General features: G+C 37.1%; 1 protein-coding gene across 1 annotated transcript in view; it reads left to right on the top strand.

Annotated features, from left to right (window-relative positions):
* The window catches only part of LRP1B (LDL receptor related protein 1B), a gene marked incomplete at its 5' end in the record, with an annotated part of 5,941,474 nt that overhangs the window by 5,282,125 nt on the left and 644,267 nt on the right, over positions 1 to 15,082 (top strand). The window contains one exon of the mRNA XM_044073672.1: positions 13,286 to 13,509. Within this exon, the coding sequence (XP_043929607.1) occupies positions 13,286 to 13,509 (224 nt within the window). The remainder of the gene's footprint in view (positions 1 to 13,285; positions 13,510 to 15,082) is intronic.

Below are 15,082 nucleotides of genomic sequence, written 5' to 3'. Positions count from 1 at the left end.
CGATAACTGGCCTAATGAGGGAAGAGTAGAGAGAGACAATGACCTCTTTCTTCCTGGATGCAAAACCCTTAGTAATGAGATGTGCCACATAGAAGGACTTTCTGACCACAGTAGAAATGTGGTGGTCAAAAGAGTGGTTGCCGTCAACCTGCGTTCCCAGATCTTTTATAACACCTTCTGTGTTTAGTGGACTACCATCAATGTGGTAATTCATGGGAACTGGGTTTTTTCCAAAGGGGATGATGACACATTTTTTTGGCATTGAGCTTAAGGCTATGGTTCTGACACCAGTCATTGGTCTCAAAGAGGCCTTTCTGTAGGATATCAACATCACTTAGGGAGTTAATAATGGCTCCCAACTTGCAATAGTCTGTGAAATTTGTCAGCCAGAGTCCCTTCGTGTTGGCCTGGACTTCTGAGAAGTAGATGCCAGACAGGAGGGGACCCAGGACTGATCCCTGTGGGACTCCACTCATGATTGGTCAGTAGTCTGACTTGGAGAGCTACTTTCACACTGTGGGTTCTGTCCGTGAGCCAGTTTGCAACCCACCTAATGATATAGGGGTTGATGCCTAGCTTAGTGAGTTTTTCTATGATTCCTGAGTGGGGATTGGTATCAAAGGCCTTGGCCAGATCAAGGTAGGCTGTATGAACCAACTTGCCTTCATCCACAGCTCTGGTGACTGACTCAAAGAAGTCAACCAAGTTGAGCAGGCATGATCTACCCTTCACAAAACCAAACTGTGTGGGATCCAGAGTTTGGAGATTCCCTATATCCTTGTTTATTAGGTCCATGATGATGTGTTCCCTAGCTTTGCATATCAGACTTAATAGGCTAATGGGGTGATAGTTCGAAGGATCTGTAGTTACTCCTCTTTTGCGGAGAGGGATGACTGTAGCAGTGCACCATTCAGTAGGGACAAAGCCTGAGGTGAGGCTGTGATTGAACAGGGCACACAGGTGAGGTGCCATTTCACTCTGAAGTTCATGTAGAACACAGCCAGGGATATTGTCAGGTCCCATAGAAGCTGTATTCTTGGCCTTGGACAGTGCTGTTTTAACCTGTGCAGCAGTAATACTGGGTGCCTGGCAATCTACTGGTATTGTGATTGGTCCTTTGGGGGGGAGAAAAGTTGGCATTGAATCTGTCGGCCAGTATATTGTCTATATCTGTTGGCTTGGTAAAGGAGGTACCATTGTGCAGTAGCTCAGAGCAAATCTGGGTATTGCCATGGAGATTCTTTACATAACTATAGAAGACCTTGTGGTTGTCTTTAATATCTGCTGCAATTCTGTTTTCATAGCTAGCTTTAGAGGATTTAATGAGGGATCTCAACTTTTTGTTGAGGCTGATAAGGGAGTTTTTCCAGTCTTGGGACTAATCTTATTCCACATCAGTTTCCTCCTTCTGTTGTAGAGTTTGTTTATGGTAGGGGACCATCAGATTGGCTTCCTTTTTTTGGAGGAGAGCGTCTTGGTTTTATTGGGTATGGCGAGATACATGCATTTGTATATGTGTTCATACAGTGCATTGGTGTATGATTTACCAGTCATGCAACTGTTCTCCATTTGTATGTTGTGTCATTCTTGCCCAAACAAATCTTACTACAGTTATACACAAATCTAGTTGTTTCACTGGACCTAGTTTTAACAGCAGATGTTACATCTTTGAATATGGCTAAGACATTTGATTCTGTATCACACAAGGAAATCCAATTAAATACTGATGAACTTGGAAAGTGACTTTTATATTCTAGCGTGGCTGGGGAACTGTCAGCCCAGATAGAAAGCACAGACATAGAATTATGAATATATTCTAAGATGCTAAACAGAAGAATTCCACAAGGGTCTGTCTTGGGGCCCTTCTTTTTTAATATAGTAATGTCTACTCCAAGCAGATGATGTAATATAGATCAATAAATTTGCTAATATCTCTAAAATAAGAAGCATTGCAACAAACATAGCAGAGCAAAAGTACAAATGTATTGATGGAATGCTCACTGCATAATACATCTGCAACACAGATAAACCCAGAGTCTTTCATTTTGGGAATGTAAAACAGCAAATATTCATACTCATATGCAGATGACCACAGTATACTGTCTATGACAGACATGTCGACAATCTTGAAGTAATTATGGACAACTGTTTTAAAATTTGAATCCAGTGCTGTAAAATTGCCAGGAAATACCATGCAATTTTATGAGATTAACCCTGTATTAAACAAGAGGTATTGACATAATTATTACACTGATAACAGCCTTCATTGAAAAGCTCTATTTAATTAAAAAACACCAGATAAATTGTGGTTCTGACACATTGTGATGTATAATGAATGGCCAAGGCTGTTAAAATGTTATTCATTAAGCTATGGTTTATGAGGTGTGAGCTGATTTTAATGTACTTATGTTTTGCAAATCAGACATTTGCCTCACGTTTAGGTGTGTCATTTTTATCACATCAGCATTGCAGGAATAAGTATTGCATTGCCAAAGTTTCCAATTTCCATACTGTTGTGAAGAAAAATCATTTTTTAACTAGAGTGGAACATTATGGAAGCTGTCTCAAGCAAGAGTTAGGGTGTTAATAAATATGCACTGTTTTAATAATCAGGAGGATGCAATGTTTGATAACAGGGAATATGAGCTTGGTATTAACAGATATTAATTCTTAGTGTCTGCTGGCTGTGGGATTGAGTTTGCTTTACTAAATACACTGTAACATTGTTGTCTTTATGACATTTCCCAGGCAGTATGCAGGAATACAACACACCATACATCTGATTCTGGTAATGAGCAATTTAAATTTTTATAGCCAAGGGCTCTTAGCTTTCTGCTAAGTGTGCTATTGTAGCACTAGAGTTCCAGCAAGGTATATCTGAGACATATTTCCACAGCAAATTATACTCCTGTTGTTCCAAACACAGATAGTCTTGAAAGCAAATGATTTTCTTCACTTTTGCAGCTATATTTTTTCAGTTCTTCTAGCTGTTTAACCTCATTTTGACACAATGGCATGTTGGGAGGCTTAGTAAATGAGATACAGAAATAAGAGAATTGTCTAACCTCTAAAAGCCGTATATTCCAACTGATTTCTCTGCAATAGCTGTATACAATACCCGATACACAAATCACTGCAGCTGGCTTATTAGTCTTGAAACTGTATACCCATATCACTGTAGCTGGCTTATTAGTCTTGAAACTGTATACCCATATCACTGTAGCTGGCTTATTAGTCTTGAAACTGTATATCCATGTATAACAATAACCACTGAGGAGAGCTGAAAAGTCTCGAAGATATTTCCACCATAGGTGGAGTTCATTCTGCTTACTCCATATTGTTTTGATTAACATAAGTAATTAACATTTGGTCATATATATTGCCAATGAGTAGTATAACCACTCAATATTAAGTGATTAGAAATCATCCGTCCAGACTGTATTTTCATTGCTTTTTATGTCCTAGAGTTTAACACTGAAATCCTATTGCACTTTTTGGGTTAAGGAAGTATGTTAGTATTGTGTAATATTATATTCAGTACCAGTGATATACTCATCCTGAAGGATTTTACTGGCTCCTGGCTTGCAGCTGTTCATTATTACTATTCCACCGGCTCTACAAAAATGTAGGAAAACATTCCTTAAAATTTATGATGCACATTTTATATCTTTACTCCACTTTTCTGGAATGGCAAAGAAGAAAACAGCCTTGAATCAAAGGAAAATTTAAAATCATCATTTTTTATTGTTGAAACATTTGGGATTTATCAAATCTACATTCATGTCTGATTTTTTTCTTTATCCAGTATATTTTTTAAATTGTTTTGTTTTAAAATTTGAAGAGGACTAAAATATTCATTGTGCGAATGTTAAAGTTTGTATTCATATTTACATGCCATAACAAAGTGCTGGAAGGATTTTAGTAACCTGATACTTTATTCCTAGAATTATTGGTATCTTAATTAATTATTTCTATATCCTGTTGCATATCTAAGAGAGATAACCTTCATTAATCATCCCTGAAAATGTGAACATAGATCATATTATAATTTCGGTTAATCCTCTTTAACCTCATTGCAGTGTTGCTTATTTTTGCTCTAAGCTGGCAAAAAAAACTGTGACAAATTCATTGAAAAGTTCAGAGAGGAATATATTTGCAAAATGGAGTCACCCATGAAGCCTGTGTCAGAGAGTTAGAATGGAGAATTAAGGCTATGTGCTGTTATTTTTGTTGCTTCCCTTAGCCCAGAGCTTGATTCCTTCACCCTGCATTTGTCTGCTATGCTACTGTAAGTCCATTAACAGGAGAGTGCTCACTAGCTGATTCTGAAGAAGGTCCGTATGAAAAAGTTATCTTTTCTGATTAATGCATCAATAAATGATAAGATATTCTTATGTTGCCAAATCAGAGAATCTACCTTATGGACATTTGAATCTGTTTTGGTTCAGTTTTAACCCCAGATATTATATTATTGTGGATTCTAATCTCTACCATGGTAGAGTGACTGTGTATTTCTGATTTTGTTGTATGACCCTATACCTGCTGACCATGCTGCCAGCAGTCTTAACCTTCCCATTTGTTCCCTAATAAAGCAGAAGCCAATCACGATGTAGCCACCCACAGCCAGCCATGTCTTGATTTTTGTTATGCTTCCTCCCCCTTGTGTTGTGTAGCCAGTCCACTAATGGTTATGTACCTGGTACAATATGGGGCTTTTAGGTCTTTCTGCAAGTGACAAAGTCCCTGTGGCAACTATGCACCCTACGGAGCAGAATGTTCACACTAGTTTTTCTATCTCCAGTGGGAACATTATAGTGGAAGATGCACTTTAAAACACATTTTTAACCCCCCACACCAGGGCAGGTGAGCTGTCTTCAGCTGTGCATTTCTCCCATGCTTCGATGGCTTCCACAGCCCTTGACCTATTAATCAAACTTGCATCAGCTGGGAATAGTCAGGAGGTCTGACCTTATATTACACGGAGGCTGCTATTTATGTGTGATTTACTCTTGCCAGTGGGATTTCTGTGTAATGTTTTACGTGAGATTCATGTTTTGTTGAATTTATGGTTTCTTGAATTCCAGGTAAGGTCTTCATTTGTGTTATCTTCAAAAATGTTGCATACATAGTACTAGGTGCTCATATGTATGTGGCTGTGTGTGTGTGTGTGTGTGTGTGTGTGTGTGTGTGTGTGTGTGTGTGTGTGTGTGTGTGTGTGTGTGTGTATGTGTACATGCTCACAAGTTAGGGTTGCTGCTGAGAGTTTAGCCTCCATATCCGAGATACACTTAACATTCTCATACACATATATAGTGTGCACTATCTGGTAATGCTCTCAATCTAGTCTTTGAAAATTAGCTTGTGGAGTGTCTCCATACCCAATGAATAGTAAAAGCTTTCCCAAATATTAAATATAATTCATAGAGATGTGCTGTTCAAATCAAAATCCAGGTATTTTTTGTCAGTGGGTCACTAATCTGGTAAGCTTTGTAATATGTTTTCTTTTTAAGCAAATGTTATGTGTTCTGTTATTTTCAGTCTGCATCTCCTTGTAGGATATTACTAGGTAGTTTGTAATATGTTTTCATTTTTAGCAAATGCTGTATGTTCTATTTTTTTCAGTTTGTACTTAATTTGTACGACATTGCTAGATACTGGTACTACACTACAATGTTAAAACTAATCAGAAAAAAAGTGTTTTAAACTTTTTGTATGGGACTGTACAAGCTATGGAAGGGAAGATACACATGAAAAGGTAAATGCAGTTTAATTGTCTTAAGAAAAACACCTTTACTATATGATCTTGAATTTATTATGAATTTGAAAGGCTTTTGGAAATTAAATGCAAGTAAGGGACAGACAATTCAAGACAGGAAAATCAAGTATACTCTTAGAGCAATCTATTATGACAGCTTTCTCAAGAAAATCCTGAGCTTTTTTTTCATCACCTTAAGAAAAAAAAAGTCCTATCTCCTTTCAATATACCAAACAATTAATCTCTTTGTCCTTACAGAAAGGGAGACAGGGTCTGCTTCCTGTTCTAATCTAGAACATTTTAAAACTCCAGTAAAAAATCTTTAATTTAAAATAATTCTTTAAAAAGAAAAAGAAGAAGAAAACAACAAAGATATGCAAATTAGAAAATCAATGCTTTCTGGCAGCTTTCTCAAGGAAACCTTAACTGTTATTCACTGCTTAAATAAAAAGGTTTGGCTGCCAGCTTCTGCCACACATCTCTTTTGGCTTACAAAAGGAAACACAAGTTGTGCCTTCTTCCCTTATGCAGTACTTCATTTTAAATTAAAATTTCACTAAGATGTAAGAACAAAATAGCAAGTATAGATAAACACGACAGTCTTTGGGGGCTCTCAAAAGAGCTGTGAACCTGACTACTGTCACAAATGGCAAGCAATTCCACGGTTGCTGAAAATGATAATTTGTTTCTATTTACACTGGTGGGGTTTATGTATGTATGTTTATTTATCTATATTTGACCATGTACTGGCCATAAGAACTTTTGCTTATTTGAGTATATTTTTGGTAACAGGAATGATTTTTTTTCTCTGTGCCTACCAACTTATTAGTGTTGTACAATTTACACGACTTCCTGAATGGAGTACAGTGCATTGCACAGTAACAGTGGCAAACCTATGCATTTATAGGATAGTTTATCAATGCTTTACAATTGGGGATTATACCAGAAACATTCACTTACATTGACAGTAACGCTGGTAAGTGACATTTGAAGGTGGATGTGCTTTTTGCAAGTATCAAAGTAATTTCAGTTCTTAGATTTTTGTAATAAGAAATGCAAAAGATCCATGCTGGCTGCCAATTTACTTCGACTATGAAATCCTCTCACATAAACATGTATTCAGTAAGTTTTAAAACTTAGTTTAGAGGCTTGCCCATTCTTTACATATTTAGGGAAATACACAAACATACATACACACACAACTTTCTTAACAATTTACAGGGACCACATCACCTATTGGTACATCATTCAGATATGGGAGGGAATCAGAGACCCTGTGAAAACTCACATGGGTACAGGGAAGGCAAGCAAACTTGAAACACAGACCCCCCCCCCAACCATGAACAAAACAGGGAAAACAATCACTGTGAGGCAACAACTTTAAAAAATGCATAACTGCATATAGTACATTTAATTTACTTGGTAACCATCTTTATATTAGTGTCTCGGATTGCTGTTGAGAACACATGCATCCCCCTGCATCACATAGGCTAAATGGTATGCTCAATTCTGTATGAGATATCTCTCAAACAATTTAACCTTTTCATAAACGTTCTTTACATTTTTTCTGTTTTAACTTTATGTGCACTGTGAAATTATGATTGAAAAGTAGTTATATTTTGTAATCTTGACCTGCCATTTTGCCTAATAGGAGCATTACCATACAAGTATCTAATTTCACAGATTTCATTATAGAGTCTTGTAAATGTGTTTTGCTACAAACTTTCTGAATTTTGATCTTTGGAGTTCATTATTCAGTTAAACTTGATATCCAAAAAGTTATTAACCGCTAGTTGGATTCAGCATAATTATCAAATCTATTGCTTTTATATCTGCTAGATACTTTCTTTCAACACTTTTTATTGTCTCATGCAAACCTATACCTAGTTAAACATTCAACGATGTACTCTTAGAACACTTCTTTCTCTTTGTCATTCGTCCTGTATGATGATTTGCAAAACACAGAAATGCAAGACTGCAAATGTAAATCTCACTTAGGCAAACTTGTACAATACTGATCCTTCAATGTAAAAGAAAATATACATAACTGCAGGAAAAAAAATGAAAAAAATCATTGAATATAATGCAGATATAACAAGCTAATAACCTAGATATGGACCTGCACACAAAAACATGCTCACACGTATGCACGTGTGCACACACACAAACACACGTACACACACACACACACACACACACACACACACACACACACACACACACACACACACACACACACACACACACACACACACACGTATATACACACACACACACACACACACACACACACACACACACACACACACACACACACACACACACACACACACACACACACACACACACACACACACACACACACACACACACACACACACACACACACACACACACACACACACACACACACACACACACACACACGTACACAGACACACACACACACACACACACACACACACACACACACACACACACACACACATACTCATGCATATACACACACACACACACACACACACATGTACATAAACACACACACACAAACACACACACACACACACACACACACACACACACACACACACACACACACACACTTAAACATACTGCTTAACCACAGACTACCTTGCTGCTAAACAAGGGGGCAAAGCCATGTTTAAGACGTGACCCAGACTTCTTACTTATTTATTCTAGTTCACAGGTTGCTATTGCTGATTTCTGTGAGGAGGCATGTTCAGAGCTTGTTTTAATTACAGCAGTACATTAATATGAAAGCCACCGAGCTTTAAAAACTGCATATCATTTACATCTCTTCCCTCTTATCATTGTTCATAATAGATTTTGCAACTTAATAGTCATTCTGCTTATTAGTGGGTTTCCATGCTTCATTCCACTAAAATTAAAATTATTAATAGGCGATCATGTGCATGGCAGTCCTGCACTTTTTCAGCCATAGTCACCTTTCAACAGCTGCAAAAGCAAATTATACAAATTTGATACTATGATTTCAACAGTATTGGCAAACAGTTGGAATTAAACATATGCCAACTAATGACAAAACTAAGGTAGAAGCCCTACCCCCCCCCCCCCCACACACACACACACACACAGTGCCCATAGAAACTTGAAGATAGAGCCTTCCCTACAGGCCACAAAAGTGCAGACCACCTTGGATTAACTAACAGTACTGTAAGATGAGTCAGGTTTTTGCAATATAATATTAAAGGCATAAAGGACCAAACATGACCAAGATCACGAGCAGAAATCTTTTAATTATGATTTATTTTTTACAGTATTGTTCCTCTTGCCATGTAAAGTGGTCTTTCTAATTCTAAGATACATACTTTTTGTTTTGTTTCTTCAGAACAACAATATTTGTTTAGTTTTAATAAATCGGTGTATCTATTTCCTGTATGCTGAGCAATTGCCAGACACTTCCTAATTCTGAGTCATATGGTTCTGCATTTTGATGATGCAGTTGCAGGATAAACAACTTGTAGTGGGTAAGCATGTTTTCTGCAATCTGAAACATAACTCAGCACATAAAGTGACATAGACTACAACGTAATCAGTCAATCACTTAGTATGGCAAACAGACAATAACCAATGAACTAGAAATGTATTTTTTAAATAGTGTGAATGATTAAATTCCCTGTTGCAAGTGTAGAGCTGTAAATCTGGGTGGTGGATGGGGGTGAGTAGTTATATGAATTTTGGCTATTCCTTCATAATATGACCTTTGACTGAAATGAGTACAAGCGTGACTGAAACAATGCCATAAGCAGAACAACCTAATTAAGCCACATTCTCTCATATTTTGAAATGTAGTTAATACATTAGATAAATAAGTCAGCATCATAGTGCCGAAGCGTTAAACTCTGACTGCAATCCAGCCAGCCCAGTATTGACTAACAACATTTGGTAGCTGGAGTACACAGTCAGGGAAGAGGAAAATGAATGATTCTGAATCTCCTGTTGTTGTGGAGCAACAAAGCTAGACCCACAGCTATATTGACATCCAGCAGAGGCTAGGTGTACTTCAGACTGGCAGCAAGAACTAGAGTGTGATGGGGGTGTGCATTGCTAAGCAGCACATACTGTAGACAGAGTCAGACACGAGAGATGGTGCACATAGGTCCATAGGTTCATAGATTAGTACTAGGCTAACTGCCCTTGTGGGCCATTTTAAGCCTAGCCAGTTATCCCTTGTGAGACTCAAACCCTGCACCTTGTGTTTGTAAGACAAACACCTGTCTGGGAGGCCTCTATTGTGGGTCAAACTTGCTGGCTGCTGCAGGGCATAAGGCTTTCTTAGAAACCCTTTGAGGCTGCCTTAATTACAGCCCTCAATGATTTTCTCTTACTTTAATGCAAAGGACTGAGCTTATTGGGTCACAAGAGGGTTGATGTTTGGCAAGCAGTCAGAATAATTCTTGTTTTAAAAAATAAATTAGTTAAACAAACAGTGCATCCAGTGGCATACAATGCTGTGGACCTGTCTTACAGTCTTGGCTATGGAAATACCAGTACATCTTATAAAAAAAATAGCAAAATCAGTGCTTGAAAGAGAAGCTGCAATTAGTTGTACAAATGTTGCTACATAAGTTTTATTAAGGACAGCTCTGTAAAACACAAAGTCTACACAGGTCCAGGATTAGGTTACTACAAAAATTGCCCAAATAAGCTAATAGTATTGTCTCTTAATACGGGGAGAGAATGTATGCAAGGCCTAGTACTGCTGCTTCATTTCTGCATTATTCTCTTATTGTTATAATTGTTACGAGATCATAACTGATAAAGGATCCATGTGGTGCAGTTTATCTACAGGTTATTTAAATAAATAAATACAATGTAATGCTGTTAATAGGTTAGTACTAAGCTAACTGCCCTTGCGAGCCATTTTAAGCCTAGCCAATTATCCCTTGTGAGATTCCAACCCTGCACCTTGCGTTTGTAAGGCAAACACGTTAACCATTAGGCCACCCTCCCAACCCATGGGGATGTCAATGTTTTCCCAAATCCATGTGTCACTTACCCACCTATCTCTATGGATATCAGCAAAGGTGCAGTTCTCATTGCTATGACCAATGATGTGTTCAGTCTTCACTGCAGGCATAGTTGGAATAGTCAGATCCATTGCAATTAAAACTTAGGGCTTGTCCCTTGATCTATTTTCAGAAAAGCAGGTGTTCTGTATCTAGCAGTGTAAAATAAGTGGTCTACACCCGGGCAGATGACCTGACTTTAATTAGCAGCTACAAGGCTGCTAGTTAATGTAAACAGAAAAGAGTCTGCTTGCATTTCTTGAGAAATATAGCATTTCCATGGTATTGCACTGAGTTCCGAATGAGCAGAAGGGAAGCATTCCTCTAAGTGATTTCTTCATTTGTCAGATAGGTAAGTCAGCTAAGCACAGATGCCTTTTTTGCAGTGCAGGACAGGTTAACGGAATTGCCAGCAGTAGCACTATATGCACATGAAAATTAAAGAAATGAGATCTAAAAGCCCAAGATAAAGCTCATTAGCAAGTTATAGCCGTAAAGTACTATATTTCAAAGAGAGCGGACATCGTGACAATTCATATAAGGTGTCCAGGTTCCTGAGTGACCATAGGGAAATTAAAAGATCTATCTCATCACCCACAATCCACGTGATGATGTTTCTCTCATTAATCTTTGATCTGTGTCTTTATAAAAATAATGAATCAAGCAGTATCAGGTGGAGGAAATAGTTGTCTAAAGTCAATGGACTTGGATACAGAAGGCAGTATTTTAAGCTTGCATTAATTTTAGTTTGTTGAAGTTAAATTGTCCTTTACTCTTAGGTAACCAAGCAGCACTTCTGAGACATAGCTGACTCTGGTTCTAGTCAAATCGGAGATTTGATCTTATAGACTGCTTCCATATAATCATAAAGTACATAGGAAGATGCAGGCTGTATCCCAAGTTCTTTAGAATATAATTAATACTTAGATTGTTACCTTAGCTCATAAGTTGCACTGACAATATCACAAGATTCCTATCTTAGTACATTTTGTGCCTCACATACACTTCTAAACGTATACATTCAAAGAAGGCATGCAGAATAGTGTCAGGGAAACAGAAGTTCGTAGACAAGATATTTATGTAGCAGTGGGATCCTTTGTGTAGCAAAGTTTAAGTTCTTAAAAAAGGAACCCTGAATGACCATGTTGGAAAAAAAACATCTGAAGTACTTTTTATAAAAAGGAAGCATCATTGTGCAGTGGTTAGTGTTACTGTTTTTTTTTTCTCAGCTCTAGTGTCTGGGTTTCAGTCCTCACTTCCATATGTTGTTACTGACTGGAATTTGCATGCCCCATGTCAGTATGGATTTTTCTCTAAAGTCATTTGGTTTCCTGAAATGTCTCAATAATATACTATTTAGCTTTATTTGGCTATTTAATAATTGCCCCTAGCTTTTTGCTTTGGTGCATGTATTCCTAAGTACCTAGATCTCTTCTATAAATGAGAATTTTGCTTACTCGAACTAAGTAAATATAGAAGAGAAAAAAATGAATATGTAACTAGCCTTTATAAATAAACTTTTTTTTCTCATATGCATTCAGAACATATCAGGACAAGACTCAGTCTTAACAGTAATGTTGTGTGCAGGAATACAACTCATGTTTGTGGGCAATGCATATACTAAATATTGACTCTCTTTTTCAAATCTACTCTCTGAAGCAGTTCACGGAATATCTGCACAATGTTGTCTCAACAAAGGCATTCACAACTTTAGTACCACATGTCATGGTACTGCTTATAGATTAGTACATATGTATTTCACAAGGCCACACGTGAGCCCTATGTGGTGGAACAGATTGATGACAGGATATGTTACCATTAACCTTGAGTCAAATGGTACTGTTTGTCTGAATTTTTCAATGCTGTCGTATTGTACCAATCTTTATTTAAATGAACACTAATGAATGCCATTGTGACTTACATGCATCAGAAGGGTGCACCTAGTGAGTATAGACATATATTTAATTTGAACATAAATTGCCATATATTAAAAAAGAAGGAATACTGGAAAAAGTGGAATATTTAATTACATGAAAATATTTTCCACAGTTTTCCATTTAGAGCTGGGTTGCGATGTGAGGTTGTTTTTGTTTTTCATGGAATACATGTAATCTAATATTGCTATTAATTTATTCCAGGGCTTCAGTGAGGTTGGCACATGCTGCCCTGCTTTGTTATCCCTGGATAAACATTAACAAGGCTCTGTTGTGGAGAAAATCTAGTAAATGAATGATTCAGATGACTGATGTTTTAATTTACAAATGCTGACAGTTACTATTGATCAAACTACTCTTCATTGCATTAGCCAGCATCAATAAACACTTCTGGCCGGTGCATATTTTATCTATATCCAGTAATACACTAGACAGTAAAAGGCAGCTGCAAAGCATCAGGCTCATTTAATAGTGTTAAATTGTTTACTTTTGGAGCACATCAATAAAAAACTTCACATTTCTCTGTTCTTCGTTTTTCTTTCTAGTGTCCTGAGTTTAAAAGACCAAGAGATGTTTCAGTTGACTGGATTGCTGGAAATATTTACTGGACAGACCACTCAAGAATGCACTGGTTCAGTTATTATACAACTCACTGGACTAGTTTAAGGTACTCTATAAATGTAGGCCAACTAAATGGAGCAAACTGCACAAGACTGCTAACGAACATAGCTGGCGAACCACATGCAATAGTGGTAAATCCTCTTAAAGGGTATGATCTTTTTTCTTATGAAAGTGCAAAATAATGTACATTTATTTATTTATTAACATTTTAACTGCGCAGTTGTGAATTCATCAGACTGTTAAATGAAATGCTTACATTTACTGTTCTACTCTGTATCTGTCAAGGGCCTCTTTCAATATTCCAAAAGGCCTGCGTGCTCTTTCATGAAAAATCATCCACTGAAAAATCACATTCAGGGAAAGAAATTGCTTTCCTAGACTTGACTTTTTTCATAAAATGTGTTATAAACATGAGACCAGTGTCACCAACCTTGTGCATCAGCCAGAAATTCACAGGCTGGTGTAATTTAAAATGTGTTGGGAATGTGTGAAATTGGCAGCCCATAGCCACAGCATCGGTTTAGATTAGGACCCTACAGTTAGCCACCTCATTTAATATAAAATGTTGTTACTAAAGTTTACTGAAATGGGTCAAGGAACTTAATGCAGATTCATTGTACTGTCATAGCAAATCATTCAAGGAAAAAGTAGCTTGGAAATAGAATTTCCTTTGCAGTTATTGTGTCAAACTTTAAAATATAACTCTCCTAATAAGGAATTATTAGATTCCAAGTGAATATAATTTCCATTTAGGATGGATAGGTTTAATTTGGTCGGTCGGTGGTTATAGCTGTGGAAGTTTCTATATGTAAAAATTCATACATAGCTATCCATTTTAGCCGTGAGCTGTAGTTACTGCGGATAAACTGCAAGAAATTTAAAGTAAAAATGCATATAAAATGACTGAGTTACTGGTCAACTTTATTGTCAGCAATCTTATATTTCTGGATTGATTCCACTTCAGTATAACAAAAATAATATGTGCTTATTTATTCCTTTTATTTACAAACTTTTAGCTTGGTAGGCTGTTGCAAAGTATTTTTTTTTTACTCAGAATGGCAGATCTTAAGCATACTGGAGTAGCTTTGCACAAATACAATAAATAAAAAAAAGTACTCAGGTAAGCTGATATGGCTTGTCATCAAATTTTGAATTCCGTATTAATTTTACAGAAAGGCTAGTCAAAGGTGAGACGGTTTTATAATCGCAATAGGTACATACTTTGGTACCCATCCATCACAATCATATTAGCAAAATGGCATGACACATTTGATTCATTGTAAGTGGGTGGGTGTGTATGTGTGTGTGTGTGTGTGTGTGTGTGTGTGTGTGTGTGTGTGTGTGTGTGTGTGTGTGTGTGTGTGTGTGTGTGTGTGTGTGTGTGTGTGTGTGTATGTGTTGTGCTGCATTGTGTGTGTCTGTGTCTTTGTGTACGTCCCCATGTGAGTGCTTTTGTGGACATATGCATGCATATATCTGTGCGTGTACATATATGTAGCTGCATGTGTGCATAAGTGTGTGCTTCTGTGAGTGCATATGTTTGAGAATGTGTGTGCATATGTGTGTTGTGTCTGTCTGTCTTTGTATCTTAATGTAGCATTTCATCATGTTTATATATTTAAATATATAAAACAGAAAATGCATACAACATATATTTCAGATTTATACATAACAAGACATATGTACAAGAGATATAACACCAGTGTCCAGTTATTTCAGAT

The sequence above is a fragment of the Protopterus annectens genome, chromosome 6.part0 (assembly GCF_019279795.1).
Source record: "Protopterus annectens isolate FY-2018-M chromosome 6.part0, PAN1.0, whole genome shotgun sequence".
Classification (NCBI taxonomy): domain Eukaryota; kingdom Metazoa; phylum Chordata; order Ceratodontiformes; family Protopteridae; genus Protopterus; species Protopterus annectens.
This window is presented reverse-complemented; position numbering and strand designations above follow the sequence as displayed.